This window comes from Cyphomyrmex costatus, unplaced genomic scaffold, assembly GCF_001594065.2.
Source record: "Cyphomyrmex costatus isolate MS0001 unplaced genomic scaffold, Ccosl1.0 scaffold270, whole genome shotgun sequence".
NCBI classification, from domain to species: Eukaryota; Metazoa; Arthropoda; class Insecta; order Hymenoptera; family Formicidae; genus Cyphomyrmex; species Cyphomyrmex costatus.
The window spans coordinates 106456-124847 of record NW_017276800.1 but is presented as its reverse complement, the minus strand read 5'-3'; the positions used below and the strand labels follow the sequence as shown (position 1 = coordinate 124847).

General features: G+C 31.6%; 4 protein-coding genes across 5 annotated transcripts; 2 read left to right on the top strand and 2 right to left on the bottom strand.

Annotated features, from left to right (window-relative positions):
• Window positions 1–419: 419 nt before the first annotated feature.
• Window positions 420–3863, top strand: LOC108774670 (regulator of microtubule dynamics protein 1). Its single transcript, XM_018540823.1, has 6 exons — window positions 420–1013; window positions 1410–1638; window positions 2077–2250; window positions 2512–2726; window positions 2810–3048; window positions 3198–3863. Exons 2-6 carry the CDS (start codon window positions 1448–1450, stop codon window positions 3459–3461), a joined length of 1083 nt encoding a protein of 360 aa, XP_018396325.1. The 5' UTR covers window positions 420–1013; window positions 1410–1447; the 3' UTR covers window positions 3462–3863.
• Window positions 3864–4392: 529 nt separating this feature from the next.
• Window positions 4393–6511, top strand: LOC108774680 (lysocardiolipin acyltransferase 1). Its single transcript, XM_018540835.1, has 5 exons — window positions 4393–4565; window positions 4776–4964; window positions 5376–5583; window positions 5689–6258; window positions 6321–6511. The coding sequence occupies exons 2-5, from the start codon at window positions 4797–4799 to the stop codon at window positions 6470–6472; spliced, it is 1098 nt and encodes a 365-aa protein (XP_018396337.1). The 5' UTR covers window positions 4393–4565; window positions 4776–4796; the 3' UTR covers window positions 6473–6511.
• A 2359-nt stretch (window positions 6512–8870) lies between these two features.
• On the bottom strand, window positions 8871–11769 carry Nnp-1 (Ribosomal RNA processing protein 1 homolog Nnp-1). 2 transcript variants are annotated; one of them, XM_018540820.1, is made up of 7 exons: window positions 11447–11769; window positions 10918–11141; window positions 10647–10814; window positions 10378–10560; window positions 10015–10283; window positions 9265–9939; window positions 8871–9195 (listed from the first exon to the last, which is right to left on the bottom strand). In XM_018540820.1, the coding sequence occupies exons 1-7, from the start codon at window positions 11619–11621 to the stop codon at window positions 8964–8966; spliced, it is 1926 nt and encodes a 641-aa protein (XP_018396322.1). In that variant the 5' UTR covers window positions 11622–11769; the 3' UTR covers window positions 8871–8963. The 2 variants fall into 2 exon arrangements, with proteins under 2 accessions (XP_018396322.1, XP_018396321.1); XM_018540819.1 differs by lacking the exon at window positions 8871–9195 and having other exon boundaries at window positions 9293–9414; window positions 9491–9939.
• A 1367-nt stretch (window positions 11770–13136) lies between these two features.
• Window positions 13137–16517, bottom strand: LOC108774668 (probable glutamate receptor). The gene is made up of 8 exons (XM_018540821.1): window positions 16273–16517; window positions 15884–15999; window positions 15534–15704; window positions 15132–15229; window positions 14550–14758; window positions 14117–14391; window positions 13359–13553; window positions 13137–13295 (listed from the first exon to the last, which is right to left on the bottom strand). Exons 1-8 carry the CDS (start codon window positions 16510–16512, stop codon window positions 13229–13231), a joined length of 1371 nt encoding a protein of 456 aa, XP_018396323.1. The 5' UTR covers window positions 16513–16517; the 3' UTR covers window positions 13137–13228.
• Window positions 16518–18392: the final 1875 nt, after the last annotated feature.

Genomic DNA, 18392 nt, shown 5'->3' with positions numbered 1-18392 from the left:
GTATATAAAAAGATACTGTATAATAAAATATATGACCACAGAGAAATTTTCTTTATTTGAATCAAATTAATGTTTGTTATATAATATATATATATTACAATTATAATTGTAATTAAGATTCTCTTGTATATCTAGAATTCTAGAGAAAAGATCTTCAATATTGAAGTTGATGAGGGTTAGATTGAATAATTACCAAGTTTAGATATAAATATACATTTTTATAATTCTAATATATAGAGAGAGATTTATGTGTATACATATGTATGTACTACATAAATCCATCATATATATCCCTGTTCTAATCACTCGATAAGTTCGATAACGACAATCGAAAGATAAGTATCATAGCGGTAACTTATCGACGCGACTCTCATTTGGCAGCGATGACTTGCAGGAATTCTCGAGGTTGGCGACACGGATGTTCGCGCCAGCCGGTATTCGCGCGTCAGAGATAGATATTTACAACTAAATTTCCTTGATTGGGAGAAATTGATCCGTCTAAAGTAAGTGAAAAGAAAAAATTAGGAAAGATATGCCAAGAGACGAAAGAAAGACGAGGGAAAATAGTGATCCTAAAGGTTTAATTGAGAATTGAGGCCATTGAGGCTACAGACGTGTGGAGGGTCAATGTGCCACCATATAAAACTTGAGAAGGAAGAGAGAGAAGAAAGATAATGATGTAATGAATTATCTCGTGAGCCGTTTGTCACGTTCGCCCTTCAAGCTGCGATACATACATATGTATATTGTCACTACGTCTACGCTGCCGTGAGGAAAAATAGCATTAAATAGCACGTGGCATCGAGATAGTTCTCTCGACACAGCACGAACTAATTGGATGCCTAATTGACTTTGCCAAGAAGTTTGTCGAGTGAGGACACGTCTCGAGATCGTCGAGACCACGGATGAAATCCTAGTGGTTTCATCGCGTGATAACATACGATCGGATCATGATACATCATACCCAGGCGGAGGTTCGTGACGTTCGATAAAATCACTCAAATTCACAAGCGGTACGTACTTACATCTCAATGTCAACATAGAGATACTTTCTCTTCAGGTCACATTCAAACACTTTACCGAATATTAAACAAAGATAAAATAATACGTAGGTACACCGAATAAAATTTACAAATTGACAAACATTTTATTCTTGATACTCCAGAAAGTAACAAAGATAGAATGGTGCTTGCGTCAATTTGTCATCAAATAAAAAGTACTTGTAGACAAGTTTTTTAATTAATTGATCAATTACATTATGTATAAATTGATCTTTTATGGAGTAAAGTTTCCTTTGTACATAATACGATTGATCAATCGATGAATTAAAATCTCAATTGTACTCTCGAGCAAATTGTATATTTCTGTTTACCAAATGAAATGTACAACTTAATGTGTCTGTTTTCTAGAACACTGACTATTCAGTTGGAGCTCCTCCTTGAACAAGATGAGTAGTCAGTTACAGACTAATTTGATCGCCGCTGCTATCGGAGCGACTATTGGCGTCATAAGTGCGGCTAGTATTTTTATATATCAGAAGGTATTGGAGAAAAAAAAACAACATACCATGAAGAATGCCCATTTGGATGAAGTTGATCGTCGTCTCACCGAGTTGCAAACGGAATTAGAGAGATTGAGGTAATAGTAATCACTGTTCTTTGCTAATTGATATTTTAAAAGGTTTGGAATGCTCCTAATAAAGTATTTCATCTAATTCAACTCCTGCTAATTCTGATTAATTAGATACTAATAGTTTATTCAGATGTTTATATATATTTATATATTTATTTATATATATATATATATATATACAAAAAAATTGCCTCTGTTTTTCTAACTTAAAAAATTAAACTCTGAATTTAATTCTTTTCCAGACATTACATATATGATTTTTCCGTTATACAATTTTTAAGTCTAAAAATATCAGCAGATTGAAAGAACACATTTATATTTCTATCTTTTTTATCAGGATGAGGATCTAGAAAGGACACAGTTTAGACAAATATTTTCTGGAAACATCTTAACGCGTTTTTGTTTAATTTAATCTCATTAATATCTAATGTCTATCATTTTTAGAGCACAACAAAATCAGCAAAGAAAGAAGAAGAAGCTTAATTCTAAACGTGATAATGATCATACATACACTACAACAGATAATGATACCGATGTAGATGGCTTTTCAACGGCAGGCGACGAAGAATTTTTCGACTGTTCGGACAGTGAAAATGGTATAAGTGACATTGAAAACAGGTCAGTTTAATATCTCTATCGTTCAAGTGTATCGCCGTTATCATACTATAAAGTGTAAATTTAGTTTAATGTTGCGGGCAGCATTATTGCACATCAAATCAATCATTTTATATCAAAGATTTTTTGCTTGTACATACAAGTTTAATCTACAGGCTTTATTTAAATTATAATTGCATGTTAAAATTTGAGTTTGCTTTATGTCTTTATCTGGAATTATAACTCGAAACTTAAACGGAAAAGATTATACGCTTAGTGATGCAGGACAACTGAAGCCACCTGCCCTGGATTAAACCTTTCCATTTTCGATGAGCATCACAAACAAGGTGGACATGAAGAAAATGATTACCTTGAACTACGAAATTTCGTAGACATGTATCCAAATAGTGTAGACATAGTATGGAGATATGCCAGAAGCTGTTACAAATATTCAAATTGCACCACTGACGTAAATGTAAAACAAGCTGTTATTTGTGCAGGTATATAACTGAAATTATGCTTAATTTTGTATTATGTTAGTCATTCATTTAACAGAGACCTCATTTGCAATGAATTATTTTAGGAATTGATGCTTGCGAAAAGCTTCTCACTACACCAGATGCATATCTGCACAAATGGTGTGCTATACTTGTAGGTGTAAACGGTGACTTTTTGCCACTAGCGGAGAAAATAAAAAATGGTTACCGTTTCAAGGATCATGTAATGAATGCCTTGGAGATATGTCCAAATGATGCTGATCTGCATCATCTACTCGGCAGATTCAAATACGAGGTGGCTAACTTAGGTTGGATAGAAAGAAAGGTATATGTTTCATAGTTTGATAGTTCTCAAGATAGTGTTTACATGCGATTGATTATTAATTAAGATTTGCTGAAGAATTCGTAACTCAAAGAAAATACACATAGTGAGGTAGATTACATAATACTATGACTGATTGTTTTCTTATGTAGATTGCTGCGACATTATTTTCGGAGCCGCCAAGTGCCTCGTATGAAGATGCGATTAATAGCTTCCAGAAAGCAGAAGACTTTTCGGTCAAAGTAAATTTGGAAAACAAGCTGTATTTAAGTAAATCTTACATAGCACTGGGAAACTATCAACTAGCCTGTCAGTTACTAGAGAAAATTTGTGACTTATCAGTTACGAGCAAAGACGATGAAAAGATACAGAGCGATGCTCGTCAACTTCTCGTCAAGTACTCGAGATACCAATAACGGACGCATTAATTTTTATAGATCTGACAATGTATCCATTCCATATATTACAAATACTTCAATCGCGTGATGAACATAACAAATTCGCGGCTGAGGACGGGAAAAGAAAAAAGTTATGAGTAATTCTAATTATAGAAGGAGGGAAATACACAATACACAGTTTTACTATGGACGAACTTTTATACAGAAACTGTATAAAGTAACTATTACTTGTCTTCAGAGATAAAAAGATACACAAAGCGGCGCGGGATGTTTTAGGAAATAACTTTGTGATGAAATACATTTTAGAATTGTCATTTTATTGTATAAATATTGGGCCTACCATGGTTTATTCTATTCGTTATATAGACTTATAAATTTATTATGTTGGTTTTATCTTTCTATTGTCTGTTTCTTAATAAATGATACAACATGATAAATATTATTGAGTGTAATTATTAAATGATTACGAATTTTCATCAATAACTATGATTCTTTCCTAACTTTTGGAGAGCTCTTCATTCTTTCTTTCCCTCCTTCCCCCCTCCCTCCCTCTCTCTCTCTCTCTCTCTCTCTCTCTCTCTCTCTCTCGCGCCTGCTTTTCCTCCTCTTCTCTCCTACATAGAAACATAAGTTTATTTGCAAGTATGTATAGTAAAACAATGTGTGTGTGTGTGTGTGTGTGTGTGTGTGTGTGTGTGTGTGTGTGTGTGTGTGTGTGTGTGTGTACACACACACATTTTTTGTATAATGTATTTTTTTATGATAAAATATTTAGCAATGTGAAAAATAAGTATATTAAATCTAGATATTAAAAAGCTAAGTGGAATAAAAATATATATTAATTATATAAGAAAGGTAAGTTAAAATATCAGTTACTGATGTTTCCAATCTCTTCGTTGAGATTGTACAGCCTCTATGCTCAACAGATCAATAATGGTCCAACACAGCATCCTTTAGCTCGGTGGTAGAAGCTGGGTAGAGAGCGAGGGTGAAAGGGGTAGAAAAGAGAAACCCCTCTAATAGAACCAGGAGGAAGCCAGTAAAGACACAGAGTTTCATAAGGAAACAGTCAAGATCCAATGCCCGTACAAGGTGCTTCAATTGCACGGTACACATGTAAAAGTGAGTTTTACGGAAACAATGTTTATAATTTTTATTTTTTTATCGCAAAAATGTGGAATTAAATCTTTATTTTTTTATGCATATCGGATGAGACATTATTACTAACATATATTTGATCTCTGAGAATAGACGCAAATCATGACTCGAACCACGATGTGTACGATTGTTAATATTTTTGCTCTCATGTGATGTATTCCATATTATTTCCAGAATACCCACTCTCAGACTGTAATGCGCGGATTTTTGCGTGGTACGTTATACTGTGCTCTGTGGTATGGTAGTATAGCGGCAGGTTTTTTATTTATCGCTTGCCCGCTCTTGCCATTGTTATTGTTTAGTCCACCGATATTTCGAAAATGTGGAGACCTTCTATTTTCATGCTGGGAACTTTATCCTACCGTAAGTATTTACAAATCTTCTTAATTGTACAGATTGAATTTATGATTTAATTAATAATAAATAATGATTCGCACAAAATACATTGAATTAATTTAAAATTGTTCGTAAAAATCTAATTTTTATTTTGAGATATTTTTTTACAATTTTATTATTTCTATCTGTTCTCTATATATTTTATACGTAGACGTATTATTGTTTTAAATTTATTATTTTAAATGTTCCCAACGTTTAAACACTTTTAAGAAAAGATTTTCTAAAGTTTTATTTTATTATATATATATATATATTGTTTATTTATTACATATACATATATATTTTAAAATAAAATTTCAAATTCGTTAATTAATTCTGTTAATATTATCGCTTTTGTGGAATCTTAGACTTTATTCTAAGATTGTAAATATTTTTTAGGCTCTGTTGAAGGCGTTCGGTGTAAAAATCTATGTGTCTGGTGATCATATATCACCTCATGAATCGGCCGTGCTCGTGATGAACCACAGAACGAGGGTGGATTGGAACTTCTTATGGGCGGCGATGTATCAAGCATGTATGCCCAGTGTCGGTTGTCATAAGCTGAAATTTATTTTAAAGGATCCTATACGACATATTCCTGGCCCAGGTAACGTCCCGAACTCGATATACGAAGCGTCAATTATTTACGAAAATATAATATGTATGCGCTCTTTTCGCTGTAACACGTCTGTAACACGTGTGTCTATAACAGGATGGATAATGCAAATGAATGGTTTCCTTTATATAACGCGACGGTGGGAAGAGGATCGGGGCCGATTGTCGCGTACGCTTGATTACCTGATCGCGTTAGATAGCCGCTCACAACTGCTGATATTCCCCGAAGGCACCGATTTGACGAAGAGCAGCAAAGAGAAATCAGATAAATACGCCTTGCAGCATCACCTACCGCTTTATACCTATATTCTCCATCCGAAAACGACCGGCTTCGCCTACTTAGTCCAGCATCTTCAGCGCGCAAATTATCTCGATGCTGTGTATGATCTAACGATAGCATATCCGGACTATATACCGCAGTCCGAGATCGATTTGATTAAGGGTAGGTTCCCGAGGGAGGTGCATTTTCATATAAAACGAATTTCATCCGCGGATATACCGGCATATGATGATTCAACCTTGAGAAAGTGGCTGGAGGACAGATGGTCCGACAAAGAGACGACACTGCAGGGATTCTACGAACGGAAGGCATTCTCCACCCAGATCTGGCCGATGGCGAAAACGTTGCCGTTGCGAATTGCGTTCGGGTTCTGGAGCATATTAACAGGTAATTAAAATTTTCCCTGTTATTCGTGGAAAATAATAACAGAAGATAAAATTTATTTTTAGGGATGGCAGTGCTTCTACTTATCATTTCCCCGATCTTTCAATTATGGACTTTGTTCTTTGCGTTATTTTTCATCGGATTGTCTATTCTCAATACGCGTTTTAATCAAATTGAAATTGGATGGTACAGGCGTTGGAAAAGTTATTCCTTTTGAACTAAATGTAACTAATCGAGAATATATTTTTGTTTTAAATGTCACTAGAGAGAATCGCGTAGCTCTTTGTCTCTGTGATAATACTGTATGTAAGATCGTAACGTTAGAAGAATAGATGTGCAATATCGTAATTTAATACAATAATTTCTAATAATGGGTATCCTTTTCTTGAAATTATTCGATCATATAAAGAGATCTAAATTGCTCCTATATAGTATTATATACTATAGTATTATATACTATTTAAAATTGGTTATTCTGAAAGCTTGAAAAATCTTAAAAGTTCTTTGAATGTATTAAATTGTAAATGTGAAATGTCTGAAACATTTAAAATTTTTAATATATTTAAGACAAAAAATCTGAGGATTAGACCAAATCATCCAATTTGTCTTTCGAAATATTTAAAATTTACAAAAATAAAATTATTTTCTATATAGATTTCTATTATAAATGTCTATAATTGCTTTTTTAATATAAAATTGAGAATGGATTAAAATAACGTATATTGCGAAAGAAAAAAGATACATTTTCAAAATATTCAAGATCTAGATTTTTCAGATTTTCAGAAATCTTTTAGCTTCGAACAATATTCGAAATAATTTAATAGCTTTGTCATATGCAATGTGACATATTTGAAATCTATCACTATTTGCAATATAATGGCACTGTTTTAATCCTTTTACACTTATAATGTCTCAATGTCGTTTTAAAAACATGATAACATGTAATAGATAAATGTATATATTTCTATAATAATAGAAATCTATTGTTCTGTTAAATTGGAAAATGTGACATTTTTATTACTCATTCTTTGCGGAAAGTAAAAAATATAATCACATTCTCTTTTCAAGATGTGAAGATCACATTTCTAATCATACAAGCATACATACACACACGACACGAACACACGTACAAACATTGACATTTTGTTAATATTGATGTTAAAGTAAAAATACACTTTTTTAACAGAAATATATTTCATAAAAACGTCTTAATTAAATATCTGTAAAACGTATATAAATTTTTTAAACTTATACTAACAAAAAGAAAACATTTTGAATAAAATATACTAATTTTACTGCAATTAATTTTTAATAAAAGTTGATACAAATAGACTATTATTAAAATACACAAAAAGAATTGTATACACAAGACTATGGTCCATTTATTACTTCAAAAATTTCTCTGTTACTTTTAAGAACAGATTAAAATATTTGAGAAATTATTCATTTCAAAAGGATATATATGATATATTGGTAAAATATTTTTCTTGTCTCAAATGAGTGCGAAAATTACATTTGTCAATTTTAATACCTCTTTCAGAAGCAAAAGATCTTCCACCAAAGGTCTGATCATTGAGTACTTTATATTACATAAAGTAATGTAATCTACATGATTCAATATTTTTAAAGGAGTACTTATGTCGCATAATTTTTATAACTCACATTAGAAAATATTTATTTTTTCTAGTATATATATTCTCGATAAAGTGTAGGTTAACTACCGAACAATTTCGAGCATAAGTAAAAGTGAATTCACGTGCCAAAAAGATATAAGCAGTCAAAATAGTTTTGTAAGAGCTCGTTCACGCAGTAGATATAGCTATAGATCTGTCGACATATATATGTGTGTAAGTAAAACACATAAAAAAAGAGGTATACTTTCTTTATGTAATTATAATGTACCTGGAATCGTATACTCGATATAAAAGGAAAAAATAAATTCTTTTCTTTCATAAGCTTTAATAAAAAATATAAACAGAGAATTATAAATTGATTATAGTAATTTATCTCTGTACATCTTATAGATTGACAAATTAAGCAAATTGTTAATAAAGTGTCTATTAAAATCTTTCTGTGCAAATAGATGTTAATTAGATTATTGTATGACGATATAATGTGCATATGTCTAAAGAAGTTACGTGTATTATTAATATTGTAATTGGAAACATGGAGTATTTTATGCAATAACAAATTTTGCGTGATGTACAATGTTTAAGACTGTAATATTACATGTGATGTATCAAGTTCTATATGTATATATATTCTGTATAAATCTGTATATCTACTTTAATCATTGCGCAATAACAAACAAAAAAACAGAAGCAAAAAAAACCTCCAAACTGAAAATGAGAGAGCGCGAGCTAGAGAGAATGTCCAAAGTGAACCACTAATGATGCAATAAAACCTTTATTGTATTGCATAATAATAGCATTTAGAGTATATATGTTTATGCTACTATATTTGTGCCATTCTGCTGTAATAAAATAAATATGTAGAGATTACTCTGAATTAATCATAATCTTATTTATTTCATTTATTATAAACATACATATAATCATTTTCGACATTTCTATAAAATATTTTTATATTTTACAGAAAAACTAAGTTTTTCGTACCTTGCACTGTTTTATATTCAACTTTTATCAATTATTAGAAAATTTCTTATGAAGCAGTTTCACAAAGTTTTAAATCCCATGACATTTTGTGCACTATTTTTTATAATAAAACGGATTAAGCGGACTTGGTATAGGATTCATTTTCAGCACACTGTTCAATGGTTTTTTACTTGCATCAAATGGAATAGCTGGACTTTTGCGAACTTGTTGAATATACTGGGATGTATGTTGGGCTGTGTTTTGAGAGAGTTCGAATATTACCCTTTTCTTTTCTGTCACAAATTTATTTAAATCACTTTGCTTCTTTATTTGATGTGTTATATAACTGTGCGCGCGCGCGCATGTGTGTGTGTAATGCATTATTATAACAGTATTAATTACAACAAGATATAACATTAAAGTGTTATTTACATTTTTTAATATTTTTTGGTTTGTAATCTTGCTTTTCATCTCACTTTCTTTCTTGGTTACAGATTTGTTAATTTCTTTTAATAAGACCTTTTTATTAGAAATTGGCGAGACAGAAGTATGTTGATTTGAAACACTAGATTTTTGTTTTACAGAAATTACTACCTTATTTGCTTTATGTTCTATATTTTTATCAACAATAGATTTCTTACTTTCACCGTTCAATTTTTTTTTTGCAGCTTTACTCTTTTTGGAAGTATCTATTCGTAGCTTTTTCTTATTCTCAGTAATATCAGATTTAGTATTAGAAACATCACAAGTTGAATTACTTTTTTTCCGTTTCTTAAATGGTACTGCGTTTGCATCTGTATCTTGCAACTCAGTCTTTGCAAGTGTATCGGTTAATTTACTTTTTGGTTTAATAGCATCAGTTTCCAAGTCTAAAGTATTTCCATTCTTCGGATCATTAATAGAAACTTCATCACAAATCATTTTTCCATTTCTTTTTCGCTTTTTATTCATCTTATCAGAGAGCAAATCTTTCTCAAACTTAATGAGACGCATTGCAGCTTTTCTCGAATCCATCTCTTTTTTCTGACAATTTGGTTTCCTGACTCTCTTTATTCCAAGCGGCATCTTTCTCTGTGACAATTTCGTAAATCTGAAAATATAATTTTTTTTTCAATAGAATATGTTAAATATAACTTATAACTTGATAGATTAATAAAATACATACTCGTCAACAAGTCTCGAAAGCTGCCTGCGTGATTTTGCCGTTGATGATGGGTGAAATTTATATGTTGAAAGTAATTCAGCAATCTTCATGGCATTAAAAGGTATTTGCGGTAGTTCAACATCTACTTTACCTGCTCTTGGATCTAAAGACTTCTCAACTTTATTTTTTAGTTTAGCTTCAGAAAATTGTTTATCTTCATTGTCAGATTCTTCTTCTGTGTCAGTTTCCATTTTTTGCATATCATCTATACGTGCGCAGGGAAAGCCAGCCTGTTTAAAATATATACGTTTATCATATATAGATATATATATGTAAAGATATGTTACATCATATATAGGAGTTTTGTATTTTAAATATATGTACGTTTTTCCAAGCATTGAATTTTTCCATGTAGTCTAAACCAATATCTGATTGGAATATCAAATATCTGAAAATATGTTGCATGATATGTTTCATCTGTCGTTCGTCATTTGTAGTTATTAAATACTCAGCAAAGGGTTTAATAAGTTCTTGGACTACATCCTCTGATAGATTTTCATTACCAGCCTACAACAATAGTAGAAATGACAATTTTTTAAATAAAAATTAAAGTTTAAATTTTAGCCGTAAGTTCTCTTATTCTGTATAAGTACTTTGGCAAGCTCCTCCAAATATATCTCTGTTAAATGCAAATTGAATCCTAAGCTTTTTACATGTAAAAAAAGTTGCGTAAATATTTTTGAGAATTCTGTCACCCATTCCATGTTCCACGATTGATTTTTACAGATTACAAACGTTTGACGAAGAATCCTCCTAACCAGCTGCAAGAAAAACAGAGAAACAACAAATTAGATTCTTTCCAAATATTTGAATACTTCTTGTATATATATTATGAGATACATATATTTTAAATAATAAAAGTACCATAGAGAATTTGTCTAGTCTATACTGATCTATACCAAACCATTCAGTAGCAAGCGTCTGTAAGGTACAGGTAGTATAAAGTACAATTGTATCTTTAGATTTCAAGCAATGTACAAGCTTGCTCAGTGACTCTGCCAGTTCTTCTTGGATCAACATCTTGTCTGACATCCACATACAGTAAAAAAGACCTTTCCATAAGCTCATAAAATCTGTCTTTGTAAATACTATAAAGAACACAGAGTGCATTAGGTCCAAAATATGAGATGTTCACATTCAAGTATATTTATATTAACTCTTTGTATAGACAATTAAGTCATTTGTATCTTATGCATTTCTGTTTTTTTGAAATGTTAAGGAAGCACTTGGTTAAAAGATGGTTTATGGCCAATAAATAAAAAATAAAGAATATTATGCTAATAATTCTGTTACTAGATTATACATATATAGTAAAGGAACGAAAAATCATCGTGTGTACTAAGAGTTAATTACGTAATTTATGTAGCATAATAATGTGCAAAAATTCACTTACCAAATGAACTCTGTGATCGTACCGTTAGCCATTTTTTGAGTTTCTTTAGTACTTTATCTCGGACTTTTTTGTCATTATTAGCTAACAATCGTGCAATCTTAATCTCTTGTGCAACAACTCTAGCTTTGTTGCTTTTGTCTTTAGATTTGCTTGCAGCACTCGACGGTAGCGCCATCTGTCGACGGCCTGGCGCAACTGGTAGCACACACAAGCAAAGCTCTTCTTCTTCTTCCTTAAATAATGGCTCCCGCCTCCAATGCTGGATTCACACTGCATCCGATTTTCGTCGTACAACGACTTTGCAACCAATTAGAAAAATTGTATCATCAATACGAAGCAAAATTTTGTTTCCTGATTGGTTGAAGAGCCGTCGTACGACGACAATCGGATGCAGTGTGAATCCAGCACAAGCCTCCAAGCAATCCCGAGATCGATACGGCCAGATCACGTCTTTAAAGTAAACCGTACAAAAATATGAAAACGAACGGGTGACGCAATGCACAAAGTCGGCAACACTTTCAAAAATATACAATGAAAAGCACCTGAATCGAAACACGTCCGTCACGGTCGAATGGTTCGTCGGATGGTCGGAACTCATAAGCAAAGCACGTGTACGTGTGACATGACCATGGGGGAAATACAAATTGATACAAATTACAAGGTGAAGCATGCTGCATTCCGTAGGATGCGCACTGCGCAGTCGTTCATGTCACGTGATGTCACGAGCCAATCCACTTATATGTCGATAATATATATAAATAGCACCAAGCCAATCAGCGCGCGATTCGAGTCACGTATCATGGGCTGCGTTCAGAAATTACGCCTAGGTAACTCTAGGCTATAGTTTACGTTACGTATATTATATCAAAAATGCACCCAAGAGTTATCTGAGTGTAATTTCTGAACGCACTCCAGTATAGGTAAGTACAGTAGTTTCACTCAAAGGCCTCGCACAACCAACAACATGGCTGACTGTAGGACACATAGATCAAAGGTACCGACACGGAGTGAAACTACTGTACTTACTTATACTGTGACTCTACTTTCCTTTCTAAATCAACCTAAACAGACTGTTTAATTCAGCAGAGAAAACTATATAATCTTAAGCCAGCGGCACACGGTGTTTGTTTTCCTGCTGGATTGCTAGCTAGATCAGATTCTTGCCATCGCATTGGCCGCGATATTGGCACTTTCAGCACCGCAGCCAATACGGTGGCAAGATTCTAATCCAGCTAGCAATCCAGCAGGAAAACAAGCACCGTGTGCCGTAGGCTTTACTGAGCGCTTCACTGATCAGTTTTCGCAGCTGATTTGTGGATTATTGTAGTTTGTAAGATTTATTTATTATATTTTGTAAGTAATTAATTTGAAATTGTGTACGTAAAATAATTAATAAACATTTTTAAGGTTTATTAATTTATATATCGATCACTATAGTAAAATCTATTCCACATTATAATGTTTTATAAATAAATAAATAGGATTATTAACTTTATTAAAAGAATAAAACAACGTATATAAGTTTGATAATTTTATATTATAATACATTAAATGATAATATATATATAACATATACTAAAATATTGACTCGTAATTCATACTCTTATTAAAAAAAAAAAAATGTAAATATCTAACAAATTAATAAAAATCTCTTCGACAATCTAATTTTTTAAATAAAATTCTCAATTTGATTAGACTTAATGCCCTAAAAAGCTCAGAAAAGTTAGATGTGCCTCTTATAATTTCTTTCGGACTAGTAGATATCCGTTTCATCACAGGCATTTAATCAAGGTATTCCACAATGTTGGTCTCCGAGTTTGACATTTCTTTTACCGCGTGTATACTTCGCCTTTGAGGAAAAAATATAATAAATAGAGTAAAGCATGGTAATGAAGTCTCTTTTAAATCTTACCTCTTATGCCATAATAACTCAAACACAAATACGATTATAGAGAAGAGTATTCCGTAGCCCATTATAACTAGCGCGAAATAGCATTCTGTGAAACCGATAGTAATGAATCTGGTCTGACTCGAACACACTGGTTTTCTCGTATATAAGCGATATTCCTCGCGATATTTAAGTCCGTATTCTCGTAATTTTAGAGCTCTGAAAATACAATTTCTAAGTGTCAAACTTTCCAAGAATTATATTATATCATGAGATGGTTATTAGTTTGTACATTTACATATAGTATTGTACATTTTTAAAAATATAACGTCAATAAAATTCGTTTTTAAAACTACATAACATTTTTATTAGACTTTAAACCTCTAGCTAGGAAGTTATACATAAAGGAGAGTGTTAAAAGAGTATCGCCGCGATTCTGGCCTTCATTAAGTACGTTATACTCGAATAGACCTTAAAGAATCATTGTTTGGGTCAAAAGATAGAAAATCGTTTATTTGAGAAGTCGTAAGAACATTATTATTAGAATGGCTTAAATATAGTAAAAAAAATGACTTTTTAAACATTCTCCTTTAATATTTGAAAACATTTACGTAAAAATAATTCGAGGTATTAAGGAGTTTTTGCAATACCGTTTATCCTAGATATGGTGGACGCTAAAGTCATGTTATCTTTTCTTTACATCTAATTAAGAAAAGGATAACGTGACTTTAGCGTTCACCGTATCTAGGATAAATGGTACTGCAAAACTCTTTATTATTTACCCAGTTTTAAATATCTCTGAATAAGGTGACTGCTTTTGTATCGCAAGAAGCGGATATAAGTGATTTAGAAAATCGATCTCAGTCAAACCGCACTTCTCCTCCTCCAAATAAGTTTCTTCAATCAGTTGGTAAACCGTACCAATCTCACCGTGAAATGCGAAGAGTTCGTTTCTTATGCGGGCTACACCTTCTTCTACAGATATCCAGTTAGCTTTGCTTCTTTTCGGCTCGATTCGCTGTTCCAGGATCGCCTTTCTAACGGGATCTCGGAAAGACTATCATCCACAAAGAACTTATCTATTTTTCAATTATATATTTTTTGCTACTAATAACTTCACATCGTAATAAGTCCAAGTATTTGATAATAAATTATATTTAAATTACATACTAAAGGTTTTCACATTATTAAATTCCATAATTTAAACCTACCGACCTGGAAATAATATTTACTGTATACTATATTGTGTACACCCATTTTTAAAGGACTATTTAGAAGATCTGGAAGAGTTTTGATAGAATCTGTGGTAGATTGCAACAATCCCACGATATTTGCTGTATAAGCCGCATAGAAACTTAGTGAGGCAAGCAATAACATAAGAGTAACTATTCGAGATGAAACTCTGTAGGGTTCATACGAATATCCTGCAAAACAGAAATGCAATAATTTAATTTGTACATACTTTTATTAAACACAAGTTTTGTGTAAGAACATATATTTTTTCAATTTAGAAAGTGTTCGATGGTAATAAAAAAGAATTAATTTCTTGAATACCTTAAATGTTTTTAAAGTATTCAAGAACTAGTTTAGTTAAAAATATTTAGTGAATTGTTTCTTTATATAACAAAGTATTCTACTTGGTAATAATAACATTTTTTTAATATAGTAAATGTTTGGTTTATGTATTTGCACGATAAAGATAAAATTTTGTCTCAGAGATTTTTGATTAATATTTGTGAATTATTTTAATAATATTTCAAGTCTATATGATTACATTATTCACAATTATTTCTCTACCTTGCTGAGAAAATGCGCCTAAAAGAACGAAAATATTATCGCTGACCGTTGGTTTGTTAGGATTTAGTTGATTCCAGTAGGCTGCTGATTTTGTCTTCCTACCACGATGGTATTCCCATTTAATGGATAAATAGAGCAAACAGAAAACCAAAAGAAGAAATATTGCAAGCGCTATCCAAACATTTCGTTGGAAAGGCAGAGTAAATATGTTGCTCACAGTCGACAGTAAAGGTCGGCGAAATACAAAGCGTAGGCTATGCAAATTTGAACATAAAATATCGATAATTGAAGTTTTATTTTCTGTCTCTCCCTAATGTTGCGTTAATAAACGCCGTTAAAAAGGCGTAGAAAACTAATTAAATTATGTTTTAACTTGATAAATAATAATAATAATCTTTTTACCTCGTATGTGTATACAATTGAATGAACTGTACAACACCGACACGTTCCGGTACGAAAAATGTGGCGGTTCCACCGATATCAATTTCACGTCGTTGCAACATTCCAAACATTCCGCTCCAGGAACCATTCTTGCTGAGAAATCCCCAGCTATTCGTGACCTCAAAACTTACCCTAAAGCAAAAATATGGAATTTTAAGTTAACCAATAAAGCAATATCCTATAACAAACCAAATTTAACTGCCATATTTTTCAATTAAATTTTTAATTCTGCGATTATTAAAAATTATATATTAACAGTCTTTATAAAAAACTACATTGATATAATATATATTGTCGAAGGTTGAACTCACGTTGCATTCATTCGATTCACTAAATGCAGTACCCAAGGATAATTAGCCTTTGTAACAGGATCTATGGTTTTATATTTAAAGTCAGTTAAATGATTCATTGTCTCTAGATCCGTCATCTGCAATTGTTATATAAAACTTGAAAGAAAATATCTCTTCTGTTAAAAAAAATTTATATTTAAAAAGGAGGCTAATCATAATGTTTTTATTTATTATGGACGTGGCTACTTTATTTATTCTACTTTTCTGTAGTATAGCGAGCAATGCACATATTACATTTGCTTATCTACAAAATACTTTGATGTTTCATTGATATTTAAATCTTAAGTGTATTTTTTTACGTGACCCACACCATACGCACGCACACGCACACATTATATACTTTAAAGTACCACTAAACAAGATTTCAGAGCCGTCTGTTGAAGATTTCTTCTTCGTGCTGAAGCTACGTCGAAAGTGCTCATTCGTAAACCATTCTCGAAAGTCCAGTTTCCACGATTTTCCCAAATTATACCTCGCTGTGAACTTGGACGATATATAGATAATAATTCGAGAAAATCGCTATCAAATCTTCGCGCGAGGATCACGTCGCTATCAGGATAGATAGCCAAATCCTCGAAGATTTCCAACATAGAGTCATTATATGTAAAAGTTAAATTGACGTTATCATCATTGTCAATTATCGTTTTTCTATCTTGAAAAAGCAACCATTTCATCGGGGCGACAAACATCCTTTTTGAATGTGCCTGTCATTTTATGTTGGATATCAACAATACTTTTATTTGCTTGTATCTTTTTAATTATAATGTATTTATTACGGATATAAAAACTATATATTACCTGACGTAAAATATCAACAGCGTAATCACAATCTAAATTCAACATATATAGATTTTGATGTTCTAAGTCATTGTAAATCTTTGGATCAAGTTCCTCATAAAAATTACGAATGTTGTGCATCAAGTAGTTGTTCGATAATATTCTTGATAATTTAATCGTGTCATCTGTGAAAGGATATTATATTTTATTTAATTTTGATAAATATATATCTTTTATACGTTAATTTTATCAATAAAGGAATATAGAAATTGTATTACATATACCATATAGAAAAAACGAGCTTATCGAAATATTAAAAAGTTGAGCTATATATTTCAGATGTCTCTATATATTATCAAATATATTGAGAAATCTGAAAATAATTTTATTGGAATATTATATATATAATAATTATATAGAAATTTCATGCATAAAGAATAATGCTGCAAAAAATTTTGATATTCCATCAATCAGTTGAGCGTCCTAAATATGTATCTAATAATTATCTTGATGGTCTCTCTCAACAAAATTATTTTTAGATTTATATTTAGCACACAGTTTTTACTTTAGCAAAACATTTTTTCCTTATACAAGGAAATTGAGAAACTCGAGTTACGAGTCCGTTTAAGATATATCTACATATATAAATCAAAATTTTAGTGAAATTATTTAACTATAATAATTTAATATTCTATTATTTGTTATAATAATTTAGTTTTCCTATTATTGCATAATTAAATAATGTAGTAAAATTAAAAAATTCTGTATTGCAAGAGAAAAAATTAATGGTTCGATATAGTATAAATAATATATTAATTGTAGAATTTGTTTAATAAATATAGTCTAAAATAAAATTAATACTCTCTGGCGAAAATATAAATACTTTATAAAGCGTTGACAACCGTTCTACGAGATTCGATTTTTTTAAAGGATTATACATGGTTATTTATCAAATATCAAATAAGGGAAAACGATGCTCATGAGCATTGCAAGCCTTAAGTGAAACACAGCTCTAGTCGTTGCTATAAATTTCGAACGTTTCTTTTTCCCTGATAAACAATCAATATAGAAATCATAAATATGAAAATCTTGCCGTAGCTAATGCACAGTTGTAGAAATACTCTTGAAGGTGGGAATAGAGCGGGTGTCGCGTTAACAATAAATTTTACGAGAACGTCGTCGACACGAAATGACGCAATTACGTCATTGCCGAGTGGCAGCACGAGGATGCACAGAACAACGAAGATCATCCTGATCACGCTTGTCTCCCCTGACTGCGGAAAAAAATTTTCTTTGAGATCATTTGCTCATCGTTTATTGTACCATAATCTCTCGATATATTCATGATTACATAGTGATTTGCGTAATAATCATGAATCGCGAAAAAATAACGGATAATCAAGGTAACGAGCGTTATTATGACTAATAAAATATTCAAGACTCGAATGATATACGCTCGTTAACGTTTGTCAATAAATTATATACTTCGCAGATATACTTTTCGAAATCCTACAATTTCTATAGCTTTTCTCGTTCTCACGAATGCATTTTCATTCTTCTAAATGTGCACTATTTGAGACGATAATAGCCGGTAAGGCAATGATTGAGTTCGTAAAAAAGAAACCTAGTTTCTTTCAATGATACACATTTAGCTTCCGAAGAATTATTTTATTGTCTGTTTTCTTATCGTAAA

What these genes read in the sequence shown, in the direction of transcription:
- LOC108774680 (XM_018540835.1), top strand. Translation starts at nt 4,797, where the DNA reads ATGCGCGGATTTTTGCGTGGTACGTTATACTGTGCTCTGTGGTATGGT. An exon ending in GCTGGGAACTTTATCCTACC is followed by an intron (nt 4,965 to 5,375) that starts GTAAGTATTTAC and finishes AATATTTTTTAG; the next exon opens with GCTCTGTTGAAGGCGTTCGG. An exon ending in ACGACATATTCCTGGCCCAG is followed by an intron (nt 5,584 to 5,688) that starts GTAACGTCCCGA and finishes TGTCTATAACAG; the next exon opens with GATGGATAATGCAAATGAAT.
- LOC108774670 (XM_018540823.1), top strand. Translation starts at nt 1,448, where the DNA reads ATGAGTAGTCAGTTACAGACTAATTTGATCGCCGCTGCTATCGGAGCG. An exon ending in ACAAGCTGTTATTTGTGCAG is followed by an intron (nt 2,727 to 2,809) that starts GTATATAACTGA and finishes GAATTATTTTAG; the next exon opens with GAATTGATGCTTGCGAAAAG. An exon ending in TAGGTTGGATAGAAAGAAAG is followed by an intron (nt 3,049 to 3,197) that starts GTATATGTTTCA and finishes TTTCTTATGTAG; the next exon opens with ATTGCTGCGACATTATTTTC.
- Nnp-1 (XM_018540820.1), bottom strand. Translation starts at nt 11,621, where the DNA reads ATGGCGCTACCGTCGAGTGCTGCAAGCAAATCTAAAGACAAAAGCAAC. An exon ending in GACTAGACAAATTCTCTATG is followed by an intron (nt 10,815 to 10,917) that starts GTACTTTTATTA and finishes TTTTTCTTGCAG; the next exon opens with CTGGTTAGGAGGATTCTTCG. An exon ending in AATGTAAATAACACTTTAAT is followed by an intron (nt 9,196 to 9,264) that starts GTTATATCTTGT and finishes GCGCGCGCACAG; the next exon opens with TTATATAACACATCAAATAA.
- LOC108774668 (XM_018540821.1), bottom strand. Translation starts at nt 16,512, where the DNA reads ATGTTGGAAATCTTCGAGGATTTGGCTATCTATCCTGATAGCGACGTG. An exon ending in AGGCGCATTTTCTCAGCAAG is followed by an intron (nt 14,759 to 15,131) that starts GTAGAGAAATAA and finishes TCTGTTTTGCAG; the next exon opens with GATATTCGTATGAACCCTAC. An exon ending in TCAGAGATATTTAAAACTGG is followed by an intron (nt 13,554 to 14,116) that starts GTAAATAATAAA and finishes TTGTATTTTCAG; the next exon opens with AGCTCTAAAATTACGAGAAT.